We start from the raw sequence: 23,520 nt of genomic DNA on the forward strand, positions 1-23,520 counted from the left end.
AACAAAGATCCTGCCATTCAGGGCATTTTTACCCAAGATGAGTCTGGTGAGCCGGGAAAATTCCTGACTCAGCACACCCACCCAAGGACTGAATATCCAGGCCATAAGAATCTGACGGGGGCTGAGAGGGTTGATGCTGAAAGCATGTTTCCCCTCATAGGGGAATATTGAACTGAGGGCACAGTTTCAAATTAAGGGGTCTTCCATTTAAGATAGACATGATGGGCAGTTTATTTCATTAGAAGGTTATTTGGAATTCTCTTCCCCATTGAACATGAAGGCTAAGTTGGGCAGATTTTTGATTCACAAGGGACTCAAGGCAAATGGATGGTTTGAAAGGAACTGCTCATATTATAATGAATTGTCGCCATTCATAGTATCAATGTCAGAAGTTTTTATCCACTTCAGATCTCTTAATATTGTGTAAATAAACATTCAGATATTGAAAAAAAACACATCAAAGAAAGAATAACTTATTTCAAGGTAATAGTGATGTCAGTTAAACAAAGCTTGCACTCCTCTCAATAAATTGTGTCAATGTTGCCTGCTGAGCTGAATGGATTAGTTGTTCTGGGATCAAGCATTCATAATGAGGCCATCTGGAAAAAACAGATATCTCCTTCTACTAATACATTTTCCACGTCCCTGGCTTATCCTGCACTGGTGACAATTATCTGAAATAGGATGGAGTGAGAATCCCAGAATCACCTCCCACCTGCCATTTTTAAAGGCCTTCCAACTCAGCCTAACTCCATGAAAATGTAAAAATAATGAATAGGTAGAGCATACATTGAAGAAGAGTGATCATGGCCAATGCAAAGGATGCATCCAAATAATATGTCCTTTGATAGCAAGCACATTGAATAAAATGTATTTTAATTTGAAACCAAACACTAAATTATCACAAATTGAGATTGATTGTTTTTTCTTGTGCATTGTTTTTACAGTTCAAAAGGATGCTCAATCGAGAGCTTACTCACCTCTCTGAGATGAGCCGATCTGGCAACCAGGTCTCTGAATTCATATCCAGTACATTTTTAGGTGAGTACTGTTCTAAGCCTGGTTTATTTTTACTGCTCTTTATTTTTCGTGTGAGAGCTGAGGTGAATTTGATGATGGAGTCTCATTGTTAAATATACATGACCTTTTTCAAAATGCATTTCCGAAATCATTCTTAACACTGGCTATTTTGGCGAAGTTGGGTTTGGGGTCAGCAGGGCTAATCGCCTCCATATGACCAGGGGAAGCTGTTTAAGCTCATTAAGAACTTTGTTCAGGCCAATTGAAGAGGTCCAACAGGGATTAACTGCCTGGAGGTGGGCACCCAGAGGCAGGCTGGTGGTCTAGCATTCCAGGCAGGACATGAAGCCCTTCCTACCTGTTTAGGTGCAAGTACAGCTACAGATGATCCTGTAGAGGGTTTGATGGTGACCTAACTGCAGTATCTGTTTTTAAATTTAAGATTGAGCGAGTCAGTGAGAGGATGCCTCCGTTTTATAATGCCCTCTCAGTTATTTACCATTCATTGCAGGCTGCTGCTCTTCTGCAGCTGGAAGATTTTTAATTGGCCCTACATCTTCAAGAGCCTGTCCACCTCCCTTAATTCAATGGAGAAGTTATCTCCATGCCAACTAAGGGGGTGTCACCATCACAATCCCAATGGGGAACAGTCTTGACTTCTGCTTCCCTCCCACACAGGGAAAATCCAATGCATGGAGTTCACATGTGCACAACAGAGTGTGCAAATCCATGATCTGCTGTTGGTGATTTTGCGGCCACTCTGTTGAAGACCCATTAGTCTGCAGCCAATTAGAAAGCAGTGAATTGATGAGAACTCAACACTGTTAGTTTTGTTGTAAAAACCCTTTAAAAAAATTATGCCTTGTTGAATAAGGTCTAAGTATGTTTTTAATGGAGTACTAAGGACATCATTACTGCTGAACAACCTCAATGATCCTGAAAACAAATGTTATTTTTGTGCAATATCAAATTTCTCTATTGTGAGAAATAACTTAGAACTATACGAAAGCAGAGGTTTAAGGTGAGAGGGGTAGGTTTACGGGAGAAGTAGAGGCTACCTCGTTAAATGTGTTTAAGTCACAGATAGATAGATTTTTAACCATTAAGGGTTATGGGGAGCGGGCGGGTAAGTGGAACTGAACCCACTATCAGATCAGCCATGATCTTATTGAATGGCGGAGCAGGCTTGAGGGGCTAGATGGCCGACTCCTGCTCCTATTTCTTATGTTCTTATGTTCTTATGAGATGTGCGGGGAAAGCTTTTCACACAGAGGGTGGTGGGCGCCTGGAACGCACTGCCAGTGGAGGTGGTGGAAGCAGGCACATTAGCAACATCCAACGTTCTTGATAGACACACGAATGGGAGGTGAACTGAGGGATAGAAAATGCATATCAGCAGAGGTTTGGTGGGCTGATGGGCCTGTGGAGGCAGCTGGCCATTTATATCACCAGCTGTCTCCATTGAAGTCGAATTTTTGTATCCCAGGAGTGTGAATCTTGAAGCATGCAGTGTACACTTGGTAAGAGTAAGTCTGACCTTTGCAGATTCATTTGCATAGCCAGGGTACCCTTTGAAGACCACTTTGGATATGGTCCCAGGGCACCTTTGGGGGAGGTCAGTTGCTCTTTGAAGGTGGTAAGTTGCCTTTTGGAATTATTGAAAGTAGGCGTAAATGTGCATAAAAGCACATAAATTCATTAGCTGTTGAGTTGTTGGAATAGTCAACACACCTGTCAAAATCAACTGTCAAAACTGTCAAAAGCACCTATCAATGGGAGCTGTGAAGGAATTTTAAAATCCTGCCCTTTAAATCTTTAAAAAATATCTGGAGTGTTTAAAAAAAAGTCACTGCTTGCTATTTCACCCTGTCTGTTCGCATAAACATGAGAACTTCCATTACTGGATTACTGTTGTGTGACTGATTTCACAACCGTCCATTATCACATAGTCTGTCTGACTTTTCACAATTTGAGTTACAGGTGCACGTGTTATAGGGTCTTTGATTTGGGACTATGAATTCAAATGCATGCCTGTATAAGAGATTGTGCACTTGAATGCAATATTTGTTGTTTTAAGGCTTTATGTAAATGAAGGAATGTAAATATAATATTTTATTTTAATGAATGAGATTTGTCCATGGTGGTTACTTGGTGAGTTACATGGTAAGTGTAAAGGCAAAGGATGGTGGGTGGGTGGGGGGGAGTGGATTGACATGAGTTGTCATTAAGTTGGTACAGATACCATAAAGAGCTGTGGGAGGTGGGTACGGGGCATAGATTGGCATGGAGGGGATGGGTGGGGTATGAGGCGGCATGGATGTGACATGTGGAGTGTGTGAGGGGTGAAGGCAATGTAACCGAAACAGACACAGAAATTTGGCATAGAATGGAAAATGGGCAATATATGGCTAAAAAGGAGCAGATAATTTTATTCAGTGGTTAATTAAAATGCATTCGGCAGATAATCCATAAATTCCTAATTTTATATCTGTAACAAAATAATTCACAACTATTGCACTTTCAAAATTGAAGTCAGTATTTAGAAGTCTGACAAAATATTATTTCTCAACAAAATATTATTTCTCAACAAAACACCATTTATGACTCATTTATAATCTGTGCGCGTAACACAAGACTATTAGCATTACTTATTGCGAGATGGGAGATTGAAAAAGCTGCGCGTGTCAACATCAAGCACGGCCAATACCCTGAGCTGCTATGAGATCACCCACGGCTGACTGACTGTCACATAATGAATAATTGAGAAGTTTTAACCTCAACCTAAAAAATTGCATTGTCGGAGCTCACCTGCAGAACATTTCTGAACAGTCAGGATTTATATTGTGAAATAAAAATCCCACTCTTCTGGAACAAAATTAATCCACTTGAAATGGATGGTAAAGTTGTTGGTGTCTGAATCCAGATTAATTTGGACAAATATGAAGGAACTTTACCTTCGATAGTTAATGTCCCAGTGACCGGAACAGTTTTACTTTGTTTCCACTAAAGCTTGCTCCATGATTGATCTGACTAAGCAAGTGTTTGATGTGAATGCCTTAGATTATTACCACAACAGCAGAAAACACTTATGAAAGTCTTTAAGATCTGACTTCTTCCGATGCAGTTCCTCGCAATTATCTCCAGAGAAACTACTTAATGACCTGATTATGTGTGTTTGTCAAATGCAAGAAGAATGAATTGCCTTGCAATTAAAATAATGAGTTACCCCGACATGAACAGTTTCAATTTGACCATTCGGAGAAAAACATTATAATTTATAAAATATATGTGTATAACTATCAGGAGGAAGTAAGCATAACAGACAGCATCATTTCCTAATCCCCATTATTATTCTCAAAAGTAAACAGGGAAGTGAATCTGCATTTCAAGTGTGGGTAACATTCAGACTTTGCACCACTGCCCAAGGATGAGAGGATGAGGTTTCAAGTTTTCCCATACAATATGTCAGTTGTCAAAATAACCATAATCTGTTAAAATCCTTAGCCTATAGGGGCACGTAGGCAATAACTATATTGTACTCGGTGTAGCATTTCATTTGTAATAAAGAAGAATGGTAATCTTACCAATGTTGTTTTTGTAAATAAATAAAAATGCCATTTTCTGTCAGCTAAGCATCAGATTGCAGACCTGTGTAAGCATGAAAGGACATACCCGTTTTACAGCTTCGCAAAAAGTTAGCCCTATCCACCGCTATCAATGACCGCCATCCATGTGTTTTTTTCATTGTCTGGAGAAAGCTCATGGTATTGCCTTTAAGGGCAAGAGCAGTCAACTAAAGGTTAATGGAAAAACAGTGAAACAGATGGTCCCATTTCTTCATTATTTCCTGAAACTTCACATTACGAATAGTGATTCAGCGTTTGCATATTTGTTTTGGGAATCTGCTCCTATAAGAAAGTTACATCAATTTATTATAAGGATTATAAAAACAAGAAAAAATAAATATTTATACTGCCATGCTTTGGTAGATTGATACATTATTTTATGTAGATAACATTACAGAAATAACAGCAATTGCTTAATTATCAAATCTTGTCATTGAAAATATAGCATTCAGCAATAGTCTTCCATCATCCACATAAACTTTATTTAAGGTAAGTAAAACAAAATGACTGGAGCTTGTTGTTTGAATTGGGCATTATATAAAAATGGTAGCCAGAATTCTCCAGTCTCATCACTGCCATTTGGCGCTCAGCCAAATCTCTATTCACAGCAGTGGGACCAGAAAATCCCAGCTGCAGGTGAGGTGGGAGAATTCTGCCTGGTATTATGTCTTCCATTAACAAGGTTGTGCCTTGCTTTTTGAAATGTGCTTCAGTCTATTGGCCAAATTGTGCAGGAAATTGCTTGGTGGTGGGAAGAGATCTGATTATGAAAGTGAGACAAGGTTTTACTCTGGGTTACCTATTTTGGTCATTAAATCTCTGTCAAGGAAGATTAGAATCATTTGACAATATCGTGGAATGGTTGCTATTTGTGGACAAGCCTTGGATCGTGACAATTAATTGTACAGCTAGCCAGCAATGAATGTTGGGACTTTATTTAAAGTTATAAATTGATAGGGCTAGGAAGTTATATTGAATGGATTTTGTGTAAATAGCTGAAACTTTCCTGCCAGAAAATATGGTCCTTGTTATTTGTCATGAACTACAACGTGATTTATCACTGCCCACCAGCAAGCTGTTCAGTTAGCTAGACTGCAGCCGAGGTATGGTATAAATCTCTAATACAGAAATAGATTTTGTTTTATTTTTGTTATCGCCACCTTTCTACCCTGCATCTAGCTGAGAGACCACATGGGGAATTCTGCATCACAAAATCTGGCAGCCCACTGAAACCTCCCACGAGGAGGTCTACAGTAATTGCCCGGAGTCATTCACCCAGCAATTTGTTTTCTTCTTAGCCTAATGGAAAACAATTTGTCTGCACTCTATTTGCCATCTCCTCTGAAAGCCTAAATAAAAGTAGGAGCTTGCTACTTATTCATAGAGTAATTGATGCAGATCTCCATCCACTGGCGCTTGGCACGAACCTTAAAAATCAAGATCACTTTTAATTTTAACAAAGGTAAATTAAAGACTAAACTAACCTTAACATGGTAGCAATTTGCATCTACATTCTATTTTGCACTAATAACAAATAAAATTTACATATTGAAGGATTAACCTACTAGGTCCAAGAGTTAACATGGCTGCTTGTTTATACAATCTGGAGACTCATTTGGGTGTTAATGAATTGAAGAAACACTTTCTAATGGCTATCTTGGAATCTGTGCACTTAAAATATAGAGAGAATTGCAATCTCTCCAAGAGGCAAGTGAAGTCTAGGAGAATCTAATCAACTAACAATTCACTAGCAAGGCTTCAAAGAATTCTGAATTTTTTTCTCTTTTGTATTTCTTTAAATAACTTCTAATAGCGCTGTATTTCTTGATTATTTCTTGGAATGTGAGCATTGCTGGCAATTTAGGCAGCATTTGTTGCCCATCCCTAATTGCCCTTGAACTAAGTTGCTTACTAGGTCGTTTCTAAAGACAGTTAAGAGTCAACCAGATTGCTGTGGGTCTGGAGTCACATGTAAACCAGACTAGGCAGTTCGTTGAAAGCGGCATCAGTTTGTTGAAAATGGTGTCACAGTTGGACAGAGTGGTGAAAAAGCTTAGCACACTGGCCTTCATCAGTCAGGGCACTGAGTATAGGAGTTGGGACATTACGTTGCAGTTGTATAAGTCGTTGGTGAGGCCGCACTTGGAGTATTGTATACAGTTTTGGTCACCCTGTTATAGGAAGGACATTCTTAAATGGGAAAGAGTGCCAAGAAAATTTACAAGGATGTTGCCAGGACTAGTGGGCCTGAGTTATAGGGAGCGGCTGGCCAGGTTCGGGCTTTATTCCTTACAACATAGGAGAATGAGGGGTGACCTTATTGAGGTCTATAAAATCACGAGGGGCATAGGTAGGATGAACAGATAGTCTTTTTCCCAGGGTAGGGGAATTGAAAACTAGAGAGCATAGGTTTAAGGTGAGAGGGGAAAGATTTAAAAGGGATCCGAGGGACAACTTCTTCACGCAGAGGGTGGTGCATTTAAGGAATGAGCTGCTAGAGAAAGTGGTTGAGACAGGTACAATAGCAACATTTAAAAAGCATTTCAATAAGTACATGGATGGGAAAGGATTAGAGGGATATGGGCTAATTGGGATAAGTTGGTAGGGCACCATCGTGGGCATGGACCGGTTGGGCTGAAGGGTCTGTTTCCGTGCTATATTGCTCTATGACTGTAGGCAAAGATGGCAGGTTTCCTTCCCTAAGCCAGGTGGGTTTTACAACAATCAGTGACAGTTATCATGGTCACCATTAATGAGACTAGTTTTTTTTTAATTCTAAGAAGAACCCCAGAGATAAATTCTGTCAGCTGCTGCCGATCCCATGTATCCAGAACACTAGTCTGGGCCTTTAGGTTACTAGTCCAATGACATTACCATTATGCCACCATCTTCCCTGAATGTTGAATTCTAATAGCTAAATTATATCAAGCTAAAGTTTAATATCATTCTAAAGCTTCAAATAACAACATGCAAATTTGATAAGGGAAATTTGAAGTGATACATTTTAATTATTTAAACAATTGCTCCTTCCATAGAAATCATCAACTTAAAACATGAAATAGTTAATAAAACCAGTCAGGATTTGTTGATTCCCACAGCCTGCAGGAAATCCCATGGAATTCCAAGTAATCTTAAAAAAGCACAGGCAGACATCATTTTCCACCTCAGATCACCTGACAGTCAGACTTACTCTTTGTCATTTTGATGGGGTTAGACTTTAAGCATATGACAGATGCAATAAGCATCAACCCTGTTGCACACAAGTCAGTGCTTAGCTATCAGATTGCTCCAGTAACAGGTCCACTCTGGACCACAGCCTGGGACTCTGACATTTTCAAATATGTTTTGCATGGTTGCCTGATTTGCATTTTCTCCATTTTCTGATAAGCTTCACTAGATTCTAAGAAGAACCCCAGAGATAACATGTAACAGGAAGGAGGCGATGGCCTAGTGGTATTATCGCTAGACGATTAATGCAGAAACTCAGCTAATGTTCTGTGGACCCGGGTTTGAATCCCATCACAGCAGATGGTGGAATTGGAATTCAATAAAAAAAATCTGGAATTAAGAATCTACTGATGACCATGAAACCATTGTTGATTGTCGGAAAAACTCATCTGGTTCACTAACGGCCTTTAAGGAAGGAAATCTGCCGTTCTTACCTGGCCCGGCCTACATGTGATCCAGAGCCACAGCAATGTGGTTGACTCTCAACTGCCCTCGGGCAATTAGGGATGGGCAATAAATGCTGGCCAGCCAGTGACGCCCATGTCCCACGAATGAATAAAAAAATGTTTCAAGTACAGATAATTTGTTAGGGACCAGATTAGAAACTCAAAGGTATATTATGAAATTAGCCAGGACCCCGACTATTTTTTTAAATTTTGCCATTAAAGTGAGTATAAGGTGTTTTGAACCAGGTGTGATTCTGTTGACCCACTAGGAAGCTTTTATTGCAACAAACTTTATTTAGCAATACAGTTTAACTATAACAAAAATAATTAGCATAACTTTTAGCAATTGAAATACATGACAAGGTGTAATTCTTAACTGCTAGCTATTAGTTCCAATTTAAGCAGTATTCCCCATAGATATAAACTCCTTGTCAGATTCAGTTAGCAAAAATACACAGGCTTACGTGGGTTTCTAGTCTTCCAGCCTTTTAATATCTCTTGACAGAGATATAATGAGACACCTGTCTTCTGACTCTCAGGCAGTAGTGCCCAGAGAAAGACTTGCCTTCAAACAACAGAACTCCAGAAAGAGAGAGGGGGGGGGGCGCAGAAAACACCTCTTGCCTTTTGCAGACCTCTGAAGTGAGATACCTATTTTCTAGCAGGTCCCAAACTTCAATTTATAGAAAGAGAGAAAGAGCTGCTACTCCACTCAAATTCAAACAGCAACTGCCTGCTTGTGTCTCTGTAAGCCTAGCTCTGCTCATTCACATGACTCTTCTTGTCAAGCAGCCTAATTAAAGCTTACTCTGAAACTCCAGGGGACAGCCTTAAATATAACAAAACTGCATTGACTCAGATTAAAACAGATGCCCCATTGACTAGGAGCAGTTATTCTTCTACCTGCTCTGCATGTGGGCTGCCAGTTGTAGACAATCTGCACCATAATCAGAGCTGAAGTATAAAACAGTCCCCTCACAAGAAACATGACACAAATGCATTTCTTAAAGGCACAGTATCATCACAATTGAATAAGTTTGTTGTTCTTACTATGGAAATAATAAACACAAATGCCTCTGTATCATTTAATACCTTGAAGAACTCTGCACATCATTGTATATGATAACTGAGCATTCTTGCCTGCACATCATATTTCTGGGAATGAAGTAAGGGAATGTTCATAGAATATTAATATTTGAGAGAGTAACAGATTTTAGATTGCATCTAAATTAGTGCAGGTTTTTGAGATCATAGCCTCCAATATTAATGGAAAATTGGGGAAAGTGTGTGAGGAGCAGCTAATCGTCCATAGAAACGAGACTGAGGCCACCAAGGTCCTGCTGTTCTTAACGTGGGCCTCATGACAATATTGTTGAACAGTCTGGCTGGTAAGTGGAACAATTAACCGAAGACAAGAGTCTGTGGAAGTGATACTCAGCACTCAGAATACAGTGTTGCAATTGGAGGAGGAAAGGAGTCAAGAAATCCAAAGACTCCATGTAGTAATTGATGTGGGTTGGCGTTGGGTAGTAATAAGGTCGTAGGTCTGATGATTACAATTATAAGGAAACCGTCCTGGATGAACCACTGTTAACAATTAATTAAAATTTGAGATTCTTGAAAATGTCTTTTTTGTTAATCTGCACAATGTCAGTTTCACAGAATGTTTCTGACGTACCAAGAAAAGACTATTTGAAGGATCATGTAGTGATAAAAAGCAAGAATAGCATCAAATGCTTGACACATTTGAATGATGTATTTCTGTACTCTATTTTAACACTGATACTAACTGCTTTACTTTAAATGGGCTAAAACCTGCGTTCAAATAACAGGCACTGTATTCTGCCTATTCCTATTACCCAGAGTAATTCTAAGAAAACAGCACCTCAAATACTGAAAATCAGACAAAAAAAAGGAAATATACAATACATGTCTGAAAAAAGAGAATTGAGATAGAAACTTTTCATCAGCACAGTACTTACCCAGTGAGTTTTTGTTTCAAGGGACTAAACGGGTTTGGGTTGTTGTCAGGTATGTCTTGCACATGAACCTAAATAACAGTTAGCTGAGCTTATAATGTTGGCTATTTTCCTGCATTCTTTACTGGAATTTCGATGGCAGTTCTTCTGATAGTCCACGGGAACTTTGTGGAAGATCAGCTGAAGCCCTGTAGAAAGGTGTTGATGGCTGTTTACGCCTTTTCTTCTGTGTTTCTTCTGTGATGTTGTGGCACACATCTGGGGAAAACCCCAGAAAGATTTGACTGCGTTGTTTTCTTGATAAGACCATTGGACGACCACAGTGTGCTGGAACTCAATGGGTACAAGTGTTCTGATTTGTTACATTTTGTCTTCGCAGACAAACAGCATGAGGTTGAAATGCCATCACAAGCACAGAAAGAAGAAAAGAAAAAGAGGCCAATGTCACAAATCAGTGGGGTGAAGAAACTCATGCATAGCTCGAGCTTAACCAATTCCAGCATTACAAGATTTGGAGTCAAAACTGACCAGGAAGATCTCTTGGCAAAGGTGTGTTTATTTCAGATCCTGGATTTATAATCCTCTCCGCTTCTACTGATCTGCTATATGAAGGGGAATATTTGATACTGCAACACAAATCTTTTAATGGCAAAATATCTGACCAATTGGTTTACAGTTATATTTTTCAATCAGTCGGGCCAGATTAATATGTTCCTGAGATCCCAAAAGAAAAAAATAACACACCCTTTTCTGATAGTGCAGTCAAGATGCTAAAGATGATTGTTCTTTTAATTAAAATGACACGTTTGCTAACAATATGCATATTAGTATTTTTTAAATCTGTTAGTGGCACGCTATGTTTAGTGTTAAATTTAAAGATAATGCATTTCATTAAAGGTTTATTCTCATTTGCTATGCTTCATGTGTAATGTTTGTTCAATTGATAGGAATTAGAAGAAATTAACAAATGGGGCCTTAATGTCTTTAAAGTTGCCGAATATTCTGGAAACAGACCTTTAACAGTTGTCATGTACACGATTTTTCAGGTGAGTTTGGAGAGTATCCATGTTTAACCATTCTAAGATGTTTCATTTGGTGATAATGGCCTCGCGCTGTTGTGTAGCGAGAGAGCCAACTACAAATTGCTTTTCCAATGTCAAAGACACAAATAGTTATTAGAATTGAAGAAAGAAAATGTATGAGCCTATTGGTGAATTCTTTACCCCAAACAACAACTGAATTGCAGTGTTTAAAATTACAGTCACTGATTAGTTGCGCTCTGCATTTTTCAAGCACAGTTGAGAATGTTCAGAACCAGCCAAGGATGCCTTGACATTATAGCATGGAATACGTGGTCAATAATCACTGCCTTCACCAGATCAGCACCATTGGGAAATTCACCGCTGGTGCCTAAGCCCATGCCCTGGCTCTTTGGAAGCTACAAAATATCTCAAAATAAGTTTGTGCCTCAAAAGGTAGATGAAACTAATTAAACAGCAATCGATACCTTAATAGTGAATTGAGGGTAACAACTAAACAAAAGCAACAGCGTCCAGTTTTGTCCTTCAGCATGTCATATTTATTTTTAGTTCTCCTAATTCAATGTCGACATGTATCCATCAATAACTACAAATATGCAAGCAATGGATAGTTCTGAAGATGTTTCATTGAAATGTCAAATTATATACATTTGACCCCACTGGAAAATATAAAAGCTGTGTGTGATTTGATGAATTTCAGACCTGAGCAGTCTCCTTCATATCTAGCCTATATTACCCTGATATAATACCTGAACGCGAACAACCTTAAAACAAATTTCATATTTGATGCCACAATTTACTGAGGATTGCATTGGAATTGGCAGGGTGATTCTTTTGTTAGTTCTTTTATTGTAATAGAATTGGAGCTTAACATTATAAAGGCAGCGCTTGCATACACACTTGGGAATTGTTGTTATGAATGTAATCATGTTTATTGATTCTTTGTTACTGGAAAGTATGCATTTATGCTCAAGACAGATTATTGTACTATGAATCCCAGACAACGTCCTATACATGTTCTCAGCTGGGGGACTTCTTTAGAATTTATTTAGGAAAATGCAACTATTATTGCTTTTCAAATGAGAAGTCTCATTTTGGTAACACAACTGATGAGCTGCATCCAAGAAGCATTGCACTGTCAGTCTTACACACTGACTACCAGACAGTTGTGCATGGGATTTGGGAGTGAGTGACCTGCTGGGCCACATGGCATTTCTTACCAGCTGGTAATAGAGTTACCTTGGCAGGAGCCTAGGTATAAGCTTTTCCCATCTAACTGGCAGCGAATAATACATGACCCTAAAAGGGTCCCTAAAAGACATAATACGCAAGCAAAGAGAACTAACTCATTCTCCATAACAGTTTTTGTTTGTTTTCAGTGTCTAATCTGAGCCCATTTCCACTTCTTTTAGGAACGGGACTTATTAAAAACCTTCAAGATTCCAGCAGATACTTTAATTACTTATTTGATGACTCTGGAGGACCATTATCATGCAGATGTGGCTTTTCACAATAACATTCATGCAGCAGATGTTGCTCAGTCCACTCATGTTCTATTATCAACACCTGCATTAGAGGTAAGCAGTGCATTCTTAAAATATTCTTACTTTCCTAGATAAACTGGCATCTGTAAGCAGAGGATTTTGCAGAGAATGAGATTTCATACTTAACAACTAAATTGTCCTTTTTTTGACTAACCAGAGGATTTATTTTGTTTGATTCATTTCTTCTTAAGCAGACAATATACATTCCCCCTTTGAATTGTAGGTTCAAAGATTAACTTTCTTATGACACTCTTGTAAAGCAAAATCAGAATAGTTCCCTGTTATATGTGTGCTTGATTTTCTTTCCATGGCTACAAATATAATGGAAACCTAAATATAAGGTCACAGCATGCAGTTTGGAAATGGAGACCAAATTATGACAGTGCACATAGTCAAATTAACCATAGGCCTGAACCCAGCTTCATCTGAGAATTACAGTTGCTCTTAGTTCCTTGTGCAAAGTATCACCACTATATTCTATTAGATAGATAAATAAATACATTAATTGGATCTTCCATCTGTGAGAGATGATGGGAATGTAACCTCAAAATTTAGTGAGTTCAGATAAGATCATCTTGGTTGTAGAGGGTTGTTCTTCAAACTGGAGGCCTGTGACCAGTGGTGTGCCTCAGGGATCGGTACTGGGTCCATTGTTATTTGTCATTTATATTAAAGATTTGATGAAAATTTAGCAAGCATGGTTAGTAAATTTGCAGATGACACCAAGATTGGTGGCATAGTGGACAGTGAAGAAGGTTATCTTGGATTGCAATGGGATCTTGATCAATTGGGCCAGTGGGCTGACAAATAGCAGATGAAGTTTAATTTAGATAAATGTGAGGTGATGCATTTTGGTAGACCGAACCAGTACAGGACTTACTCAGTTAATGGTAGGGTATTGGGGAGAGTTATAGAACAAAAAGATCGAGGGGTACAGGTTCATAGCTCCTTGAAAGTGGAGTCACAGGTGGACAGAGTGGTGAAGAAGACATTTGGCATGCTTGGTTTCATTGGTCAGAACATTGAATACAGGCGTTGGGGCATCTTGTTGAAGTTGTACAAGACATTGGTAAGGCCACACTTGGAATACTGTGTACAGTTCTGGTCATCCTATAATAGAAAGGATATTATTAAACGAGAAAGAGTGCAGAAAAGATGTACTAGGATGCTACTGGGACTTGATGGATTGAGTTATAAGGAGAGGCTGGATAGACTGGGACATTTTCCTCTGGAGCGTAGAAGGCTTAGGGGTGATTTTATAGAGGTCTATAAAATAATGAGGGGCATAGATCAGCTAGATAGTCAATACCTTTTCCCAAAGGTAGAAAAGTCTAAAACTAGAGGGCATAGGTGAGAGGGGAGAGATACAAAAGGGTCCAGAGGGGCAATTTTTTCACACAGAGGGTGGAGTATCTGGAACAAGCTGCGAGAGGTAGTAGCAGAGGCGGGTACAATTTTGTCTTTTAAAAAGCATTTAGACAGTTACATGGGTAAGAGGGGTATAGAGGGATATGGGCCAAACGTGGGCAATTGGGACTAGTTTAGGGGTGGCATGGACAAGTTGGGCTGAAGGACCTGTTTCCATGCTGTAAACCTCTATGACTCTATCTGCTGCACTTCCTTTGATGATGGAACAAGCCATTTTATTTTGGCTGCAGAGCCAGGGTAGGATTTGGAAACAGCCTTGCCCAGCCTCTGTATCTCCTCTCAGTCTTATGAAGTTAATCCTCAGTAAGAGCTGGAGCCCCTATGTCTAGTGCTCATTGTGAGGTAATGCATTTTGGAAGGTCTAATACAGATAGGAAATATTCAGTAAATGGCAGAACCCTTAGGAGTATTGATAGGCAGAGGGATCTGGGTGTACAGATTCACAGGTCACTGAAAGTGGCAACGCAGGTGGAGAAGGTAGTCAAGAAGGCATACGGCATACTTGCCTTCATCGGCCGGGGTATTGAGTTTAAAAATTGGCAAGTCATGTTGCAGCTTTATAGAACCTTAGTGAGGCCGCACTTGGAATATAGTGTTCAATTCTGGTCGCCACACTACCAGAAGGATGTGGAGGCTTTGGAGAGGGTACAGAAAAGATTTACCAGGATGTTGCCTGGTTTGGAGGGCATTAGCTATGAGGAGAGGTTGGAGAAACTTGGTTTGTTCTCACTGGAGCGACGGAGGTTGAGAGGAGACCTGATAGAAGTCTACAAGATTATGAGAGGCATGGACAGAGTGGATAGTCAGAAGCTTTTTCCCAGGGTGGAAGAGTCAATTACTATGGGGCATAGGTTTAAGGTGCGAGGGGTAAGTTTTAAAAGAGAGGTACGAGGCAGATCTTTTACACAGAGAGTGGTGGGTGCCTGGAACTCGTTGCCGGCGGAGGTAGTGGAAGCGGATACGGTAGTGACTTTTAAGGGGCGTTTTGACAAGTACATGAATGAAATGGGATTAGAGGTATATGGTCCCTGGAAGTGTAGGGGGTTTTAGTTAAGTCAGGCAGCATGATCGGTGCAGGCTTGGAGGGCCGAAGGGCCTGTTCCTGTGCTGTAATTTTCTTTGTTCTTCTTTTAATTGCAAGAGTTGCTGTAAGGTGCTTGTTTAAAGCGATCACCAGCTGCTTTTAGGACCCTCGTGAGCTGGACCCACCAGACACTCATGCTATTTGATCTATAGCTGGAACCATATCAGAGCCTGTTCTGGACCTGTATATCACATCTCTGTGGGCTAAGGATCACTTGCAGTTCAGCCTAGCACAGTAGAGTGCCTAATTGCTGTGCCATTGTGCTCAGATACTCGAATGGTGATGCATAGGCTGTATTCTGGCAGGAGAAACTTAAACACTCAGCTCCCTATTCTCCCAATGGTAGTGGATCATGCAACTGCACTTGACACATAACCTCATCCCATGACAAACTACTGACATGTGGAAAAAACCTGATCCAGGTGAACATTCCTGTCCCTGGCCAGTAAGACCAGGCGTAGGACTTGAAGCCAGGGCCCTCCAATTAGAATCAGGATTGCCACCAACTCAACCACTCAGCCTCTGGTAGATGCATACATACATATTTACATTTATTCACATATTAAACTTGTTTAAGAAATACATGAAATCACTCTAAGTTGGGAAAAGCTGAGAAAAAAGTATTTTTAATAAGACCATAAGACCATAAGACATAGGAGCGGAAGTAAGGCCATTCGGCCCATCGAGTCCACTCCACCATTCAATCATGGTTGATTTCAACTCCATTTACCCGCTCTCTCCCCATAGCCCTTAATTCCTCGAGAAATCAAGAATTTATGAATTTCTGTCTTGAAGACGCTCAACGTCTCGGCCTCCACAGCCCTCTGTGGCAATGAATTCCACAGACCCGCCACTCTCTGGCTGAAGAAATTTCTCCTCATCTCTGTTCTAAAGTGACTCCCTTTTATTCTAAGGCTGTGCCCCCGCGTCCTAGTCTCCCCTGTTAATGGAAACAACTTCCCTACGTCCATCCTATCTAAGCCGTTCATTATCTTGTAAGTTTCTATCAGATCTCCCCTCAACCTCCTAAACTCCAATGAATATAATCCCACGATCCTCAGACGTTCATCGTATGTCAGGCCTACCATTCCTGGGATCATCCGTGTGAATCTCCGCTGGACCCGCTCCAGTGCCAGTATGTCCTTCCTGAGGTGTGGGGCCCAAAATTGCTCACAGTACTCCAAATGGGGCCTAACCAGTGCTTTATAAAGCCTCAGAAGTACATCCCTGCTTTTGTATTCCAAGCCTCTTGAGATAAATGACAACATTACATTTGCTTTCTTAATTACGGACTCAACCTGCAAGTTTACCTTTAGAGAATCCTGGACTAGGACTCCCAAGTCCCTTTGCACTTTAGCATTATGAATTTTGTCACCGTTTAGAAAATAGTCCATGCCTCTATTCTTTTTTCCAAAGTGCACGACCTCGCACTTGCCCACGTTGAATTTCATCAGCTGTTGAATATAATGTTGAAATATTACTGTGGTCTTCAAAGAGTTGAGATCATGGGGATATTGTTAAATACCAAACAACTGCTGGAAATATTGTGATCTGTTTTCATTCTTCCTAAAGTGACAGATTTGCACATTTTATTTCCATAGGCTGTCTTCACAGATCTTGAGATCCTTACTGCAATATTCGCAAGCGCTATTCATGATGTAGATCATCCTGGGGTTTCAAACCAGTTTCTTATTAACACAAGTGAGTGTACTGTTACCATTTAATTATCTATTGGCAGTATTTGGTGTATAATGCCCTGGCGTTATCTGGCTTTGGGGAGTTATGAGGTTCCTTTTGAATACTTCCTTTTGTCTGTCAAAATAATTTCTGTTTGGGAGAGAGATAATCGAAAATTTGGATTCCTGACCTTTTCTTTGTGACCATGAAAAGCACCAAACTGGCATCAATTACTTCTTTGCAGGTAGCGTGGGCAGATATGAACAAAAATCATTATAGAGAGACATTGTGTGCCTTGTGGTGGACTATTTCACAGTAAAACTGTCAGGAGACGAGAACAGATCAGCCTACTCCCTCGTAAAGCGGGAGAGAAGACAGATCACAGGATATTTATGGATGAGGAAGGTTGTTTGGGCACCTCGAAGCTTCCATCCAGTTAGATTTTAATGCCACCTCCCACTCCAATGTGGCACTGGAGAAATTGAGGGGAGGCAGAGGGAGATCCAGCCCCAGCAGCTAGTTGCCACGTGGGAGTGGGGAATATTCAGTAAAGGTAGTTTCCTTATGTCAACCTGGAAATAGAGAGAAGAGAGAGAAGAAAATATCACAAAAACTGGGCCCAGACATAAATAATAGTATGGAAAAACATTATAGACTAAAAATAACACTAAGTGAGAAGTGATCTAATGATGTTGGCAGATGTCTGCTTGTATGCTGCTAGAAATGGTTCCTTGTGCTCTGACGTTGTATGTGTCTCAGCCAGATGAACAGTTAGGAAGGCGACTAACATTTCAACAAAGATTAACAAGTAAAAATTCTCACTAATTTAAACTTACAACTGAACACATGGGTTTTACCAGCCGTGCACAAGCACGGGTTGTGGTAACTTTGCAGAATAGTCCATCGGGCTGACCCACCCGATGTGTTCCCAATTCTGACAATCTTGCCAGAGGTGGGTGAGCAACAGGAGTGGCCACCCACCCAGCAATGGTAGTTGGCCAATCGGTGTCAAGTAACCAACCACTCGATGCCAGATTGGTGATGCTACTGGCAGCTAACGTGCAATACCCCTTGCTGAAGTAAAGTTCGCTGATCTTTGGAGGTGACAGGCTGGCGGCCCAGCGAACTCTCCTTTATTTCAATTGTCCCCCCCTGTACAATGAAGGTCTGGCAGCTGTGGCCACAAATTACTTTAAAATTTTCACACATCTTCCAAGGACGTTCCATCTTGAAGGGCGGAGCTGCCTGCAGGCCATTGCCGTGGATCCTCCCATTGGACAAGTTGGGTGCTATTATACTCATTGTCCTTGATTGGCAAGATCACACAGCTGGGCATCCGGGAACTGGGGTCAGGACCTCCTTGTGATCCAGACCTCAGGAAATCTTCAAAGGCAGGACGATTCTGCCAATGTGACATCACTCCATTTTAACAATTATTCCAAAACCCCAGGTCGGAATTCTCCGACTGTTCCCTAGTGGCGATTTCCCTAGTGGCACACCCCCGCCGCGGGTTTCCCGGCAGCACGGGGTGGTTACAATGGGAAATCCTGCTTCTAGCAAACGGCGCACCATGTCTCGTTGCCAAGAAACCCAATGACGGGAGACCAGAGTATTCTGGCCACAGTGTCCGATTCACCGGGTGCAGAAACTTCTCAACATTTTAACTTGACTTCTAGAGCCCAAAAATTAAAGAGGAATTTCAGATGGTAAAGGAAATAAGTCAAACAAGCACAGCCATGCTGACATGTTGCAAACAAAAGGTTTTAATTGAGCTCTGGAGGATTTAGTGAGTTGTTTATTGTGGAGAGTATTTTGTGAGATCCTGTGGCTAGCGGGGGGTAAAAAAGTTTGTTGGTGACGTATTTATTTATTAATATTCAAAAAAGAACAGATTAGCATAGAGATAAGAGTGAAGAGATCACAAGGATAACAAGTACACTTGAATGCTGAGGGTGCTAAACAGGCAGATGGCACAGGGATTTATTTACATACACAAAATCCAGAACAGCCAGAGTGATTTTTAAAAAAATAAGAAACCTACGATATATTACCATAATGTTCTGTATATACATGGAATTCAAAATGATCTTTGTTTTCACACCACCTGATGACCGTTAGACTTAGTACTATTCCCAAGTTCTTTAGAGTCACCTGTAATTTGGGATCTGACAGTATAGATTGGACAGTACCTTCAGGCAGAATTTTGTGGCCGCCCCTGTGGAGATTTGGTGGCAGAGGGGCATTTAATCTGTTGGGTGGGTAGCAGGTGGGGCCTTGCCACCTTCCTGCCTCTATCTCAGTTAAGTCCATGTTGGGAAGATGTGTGGACGGCATTCCCTTCCCGCTGCCAGTTGAAACACTTAAGCCTACTGAAGTACCTCCTCCACTACCACTGAAGTTACCCAGTGGCGGGTGGGGGGCTTGCCATGCAGGGAACAGGTCAAACACCTGTAGGATGTTTGCTCACAGTTCCAAGGGAGGAAGTGGAAGAGGGTCCCTCATTCAAAAGCACTCAGTGTCTGATCAAGAGACGCAGGACTGGAAAGGGAGGAATTCCCACTGCGAGCCACCACCCCCACCCTTTGCTGTTGACCTTCCTCCATTTTTCTCCTCCCCACTCTCCGTCCCACCATCACTCAGCTGTGCCTGTATTTTTCCTTAATCCAAGACTTTGAGTGGATATTCTACTGGCAGTAGCCACCTACTCCCTGGTGGCGTTGCTGAGTTCAGATGAGATCATAGAATAATCGTAAAATCGTACAGCGCAGAAATGCCCTTCGGCCCATTGAGTCTGCATCGACACATTAGAAACACCTGAATTCCCACCTAATCCCATCTGCCAGCATTTGGCCCATAGCCCTGAATGTTATGATGTGCCAAGTGCTCATCCAGATATCTTTTAAAGGATGTGAGGCAACCCGCCTCCACTACCCTCCCATGCAACGCATTCCAGACTGTCACCACCCTCTGGGTAAAAAGGCTTTTCCTCACATCCCCCCTAAACCTCCTGCCCCTTCCTTTGAACCTATGTTCCCCTCATGACTGACCCTTCAACTAAGGGGAACAGCTGCTCCTTATACATTCTGTCCATGTCTCTCATAATCCTGTACACCTCGATCATATCTAGAAATCATAGAAACCCTACAGTACAGAAAGAGGCCATTCGGCCCATCGAGTCTGCACCGACCACAATCCCACCCAAGCCCTACCCCCATATCCCTACATATTTTACCCGCTAATCCCTCTAATCTACGCATCCCACGACACTAAGGGGCAATTTTAGCATGGCCAATCAACCTAACCCGCACATCTTTGGACAGTGGGAGGAAACCGGAGCACCCGGAGGAAACCCATGCAGACACGAGGAGAATGTGCAAACTCCACACAGACAGCGACCCAAGCCGGGAATCAAACCCAGGTCCCTGGAGCTGTGAAGCAGCAGTGCTAACCACTGTGCTACCGTGCCGCCCGTATCGCCCCTGAGTCTTCTCTGCTCCAACGAAAACAACCCAAGCCTACGCAATCTCTCTTAATGATTAAATGTTAAAAATTAAATGTTCCATTCCATGCAGCGCCCTGGTGAATCTCCTCTACACCCTCTCCAGCGCAATCACATCTTTCCGATAATGTGGCAAACAGAACTCTAGCTGTGGCCTCACCAAAGTTCTATACAACTCCAACATGACTTCCCTGCTTTTGTAATCTATGCCTCAATTGATAAAGGCAAGTATCCCATATGCCTTTTTCACCACCTTACTAACATGTGCTTCCGCTTTCAGAGATCTATGGACAAACATGCCAAGGTCCCTTTGTTCCACAGAACTTCCTAGTGTTCTACCATTTCTTGTCAAATTATTCCTTCCAAAGTGTATCACACACTTTCCAGGGTTAAATTCCATCTGCCACTTATCTGCTCATTTGAGCCATCTATTTCTTCTTGTTACCCAAGACGCTTCACATCACTGTTGACCACCCATCCAATCTTAGGTGCCAGCCTCTAATTAGTCAGATGGGACATCCATCCCCAGGATTCTTGATCCTCGGAAAAATGCTGACACTGACCTGTTAGGAGCATGAGAACTGCAAGATGCAGTGGGCCCTCCCAAAAAGAGGCAATGCAGAGCTCTCACAGCCTTCTATTCAGCACACAAGACCCCCGTCACCTCTATGATTCAGCCTTTGATGTGTAAGGAGTAGGGTGGCAGGTATTAACTATTGAGCTGCAGATGATATGACAATGCTGAATGACACTATCAGATAACTGGAAATCACTACAAGAGAGTTGAAATCTTGCATGAGATTTTTTGCTCTTTGCAACGATTTGTTATCATACAGTTATATATGCATGAAAAGAAAGAAGTATTTTCTTTTAAAATGGAAATGAAAACTGTCGATCCTTAGGGCCAGATTTTTGCAAAGGCTCCGCCAACCTATTAAAATGATGGGGAAGAGGATAGGACATGAATGACATAGGCAAGACACCCAGGGTCATTCAAAATTAGCACTAAGTTCAAACAAATTTCATTTTCACTCTTCAAAGGGTCCTAACTGGCAGTGTGGGAATCACAAATTGATGGAGGAAATGTAAACACTTGAGAGAGCAGATATGGTTTGTTTAAGGGACATGATCTGCATTTTTCTAAATCTCCTGTATTCTAAACTTGAATATAAAATAGGCTTAAGCTGGTGGTGAGAAGTTTTTAAAAATCCATTCGTTGAACTGCTTTAATTAACAGGTTATCTGGTGTAGTTTAAAAAAAACATCTGTTTGTGCAATTATAGTTTTCTCAAGGGCTATTATTATGCCATTATGAATACTTGGCTGAGTTTCAAAAGCTAGTTACTTCAGCAGGCATTTTTGATTTGACAGTTTAACAGTTTAAAGAGGCTATGATGGAATTATCTGTCTCTGATGTGAGGTCTGGAAAGAAGTTTTTTTTGTTTTTATAAGGAACTGAACACTTGAGAAGATTTAAACCTTTTAAATGGATTTCATGTTAGAAGTTTTCCTCACTATCAAAATGTATATGAGTGGGAGTTGTATTAGATTGTTAAAAGTGTATTTTTCATTTCACCTCCACATGACTTCTAAGATGAGCCCATGCTCATCTATTGACTCAGTTCTCATAGAGATGACATGGGGGCATGAGAAACAATGGGGAGTATAAGGGAGTATTGGGATAGGAACATAGAAATTAGGAGCAGAACTAGGCAAATTCAGCCTTCCAGCCTGCTTCGCCATTCAATCAGATCATGGCTGGTCTCAAATCGACCTCCCCACCTGTTCCCCATATCCTTTATGCTTTTTTTAAAATCCGAAATATATCTATCTCCTGGGTTGGGTGGAGGACATGAGTTGGCATGGAGGGGCCATGGGGGTATGAGAGGGGATGGGGATTCGGTGGAGTGGGGTGAGGACTACAGGACTTAACAGCTTCTAAAACAAGTAGGACAAAATTCCACAGAACTGAGTGAGCCTTCTAACCCACTCGGTACTTACTCACCTCTGTGGCCACCAACGTTCGAGGTCAGCAGGCTAACTCTTTCCCATTCATTCCTCCCTGGAATGTAAATTGAGTCTAATTGACCCATTAAACCAAGTAAGAAGTCTCACAACACCAGGTTAAAGTCCAACAGGTTTATTTGGTAGCAAAAGCCACTCGCTTTCGGAGCGCTGCTCGTTCGTCAGGTAAGTGGGAGTTCTGTTCACAAACAGGGCATATAAAGACACAAACTCAATTTACAAAATAATGGTTGGAATGCGAGTCTTTACAGTCTTTCCAACCATTATTTTGTAAATTGACTTTGTGTCTTTATATGCCCTGTTTGTGAACAGAACTCCCACTTACCCGACGAAGGAGCAGCGCTCCGAAAGCTAGTGGCTTTTGCTACCAAATAAGCCTGTTGGACTTTAACCTGGTGTTGTGAGACTTCTTACTGTGTTTACCCCAGTCCAACACTGGCATCTCCACACCATTAAACCAAAGCAGATCTACCAAATTGAGAAATTTTCCAATTCAAGCTATCCATTTTGGTAGTGAAAATCAGGCACTTAGCGTTGTATTATTGGAATACTTCCAGTTGTGTGAATACTAATCATGCATCAGGGCATACTATCCATTTTCAAATGCCATCAAAATGTTATGAAGCGTGTAGGATTATTCAACTGATGAGCTAGACTGTTGGTATTGCATTAATGAATGTGAATATAATTCAGGTATTTGATGACTATAACATTCACCCTCTCTCTCTCTCTTTTTCCTTACCTCCATTACTTCATATACTTCCCAGACTCAGAACTTGCCTTGATGTACAATGACTCATCAGTGCTGGAGAACCATCATTTGGCTGTTGGTTTTAAACTGCTGCAGGAAGAGAACTGTGATATTTTCCAGAATTTGACAAAGAAGCAAAGACAGTCACTGAGGAAAATGGTCATTGACATTGT

General features: G+C 41.0%; 1 protein-coding gene across 5 annotated transcripts in view; it reads left to right on the forward strand.

The window, feature by feature from the left end:
* The window catches only part of pde4d (phosphodiesterase 4D, cAMP-specific), a 601,055-nt gene that overhangs the window by 571,897 nt on the left and 5,638 nt on the right, over positions 1-23,520 (forward strand). For all 5 annotated transcript variants that reach the window (XM_078218792.1, XM_078218801.1, XM_078218783.1 and 2 more), the window contains 6 exons: positions 948-1,041; positions 10,679-10,848; positions 11,247-11,345; positions 12,752-12,916; positions 16,997-17,096; positions 23,364-23,518. In XM_078218792.1, the coding sequence (XP_078074918.1) occupies positions 948-1,041; positions 10,679-10,848; positions 11,247-11,345; positions 12,752-12,916; positions 16,997-17,096; positions 23,364-23,518 (783 nt within the window). The remainder of the gene's footprint in view (positions 1-947; positions 1,042-10,678; positions 10,849-11,246; positions 11,346-12,751; positions 12,917-16,996; positions 17,097-23,363; positions 23,519-23,520) is intronic.

The sequence above is a fragment of the Mustelus asterias genome, chromosome 1 (assembly GCF_964213995.1).
Source record: "Mustelus asterias chromosome 1, sMusAst1.hap1.1, whole genome shotgun sequence".
Taxonomy (NCBI): Eukaryota; Metazoa; Chordata; class Chondrichthyes; order Carcharhiniformes; family Triakidae; genus Mustelus; species Mustelus asterias.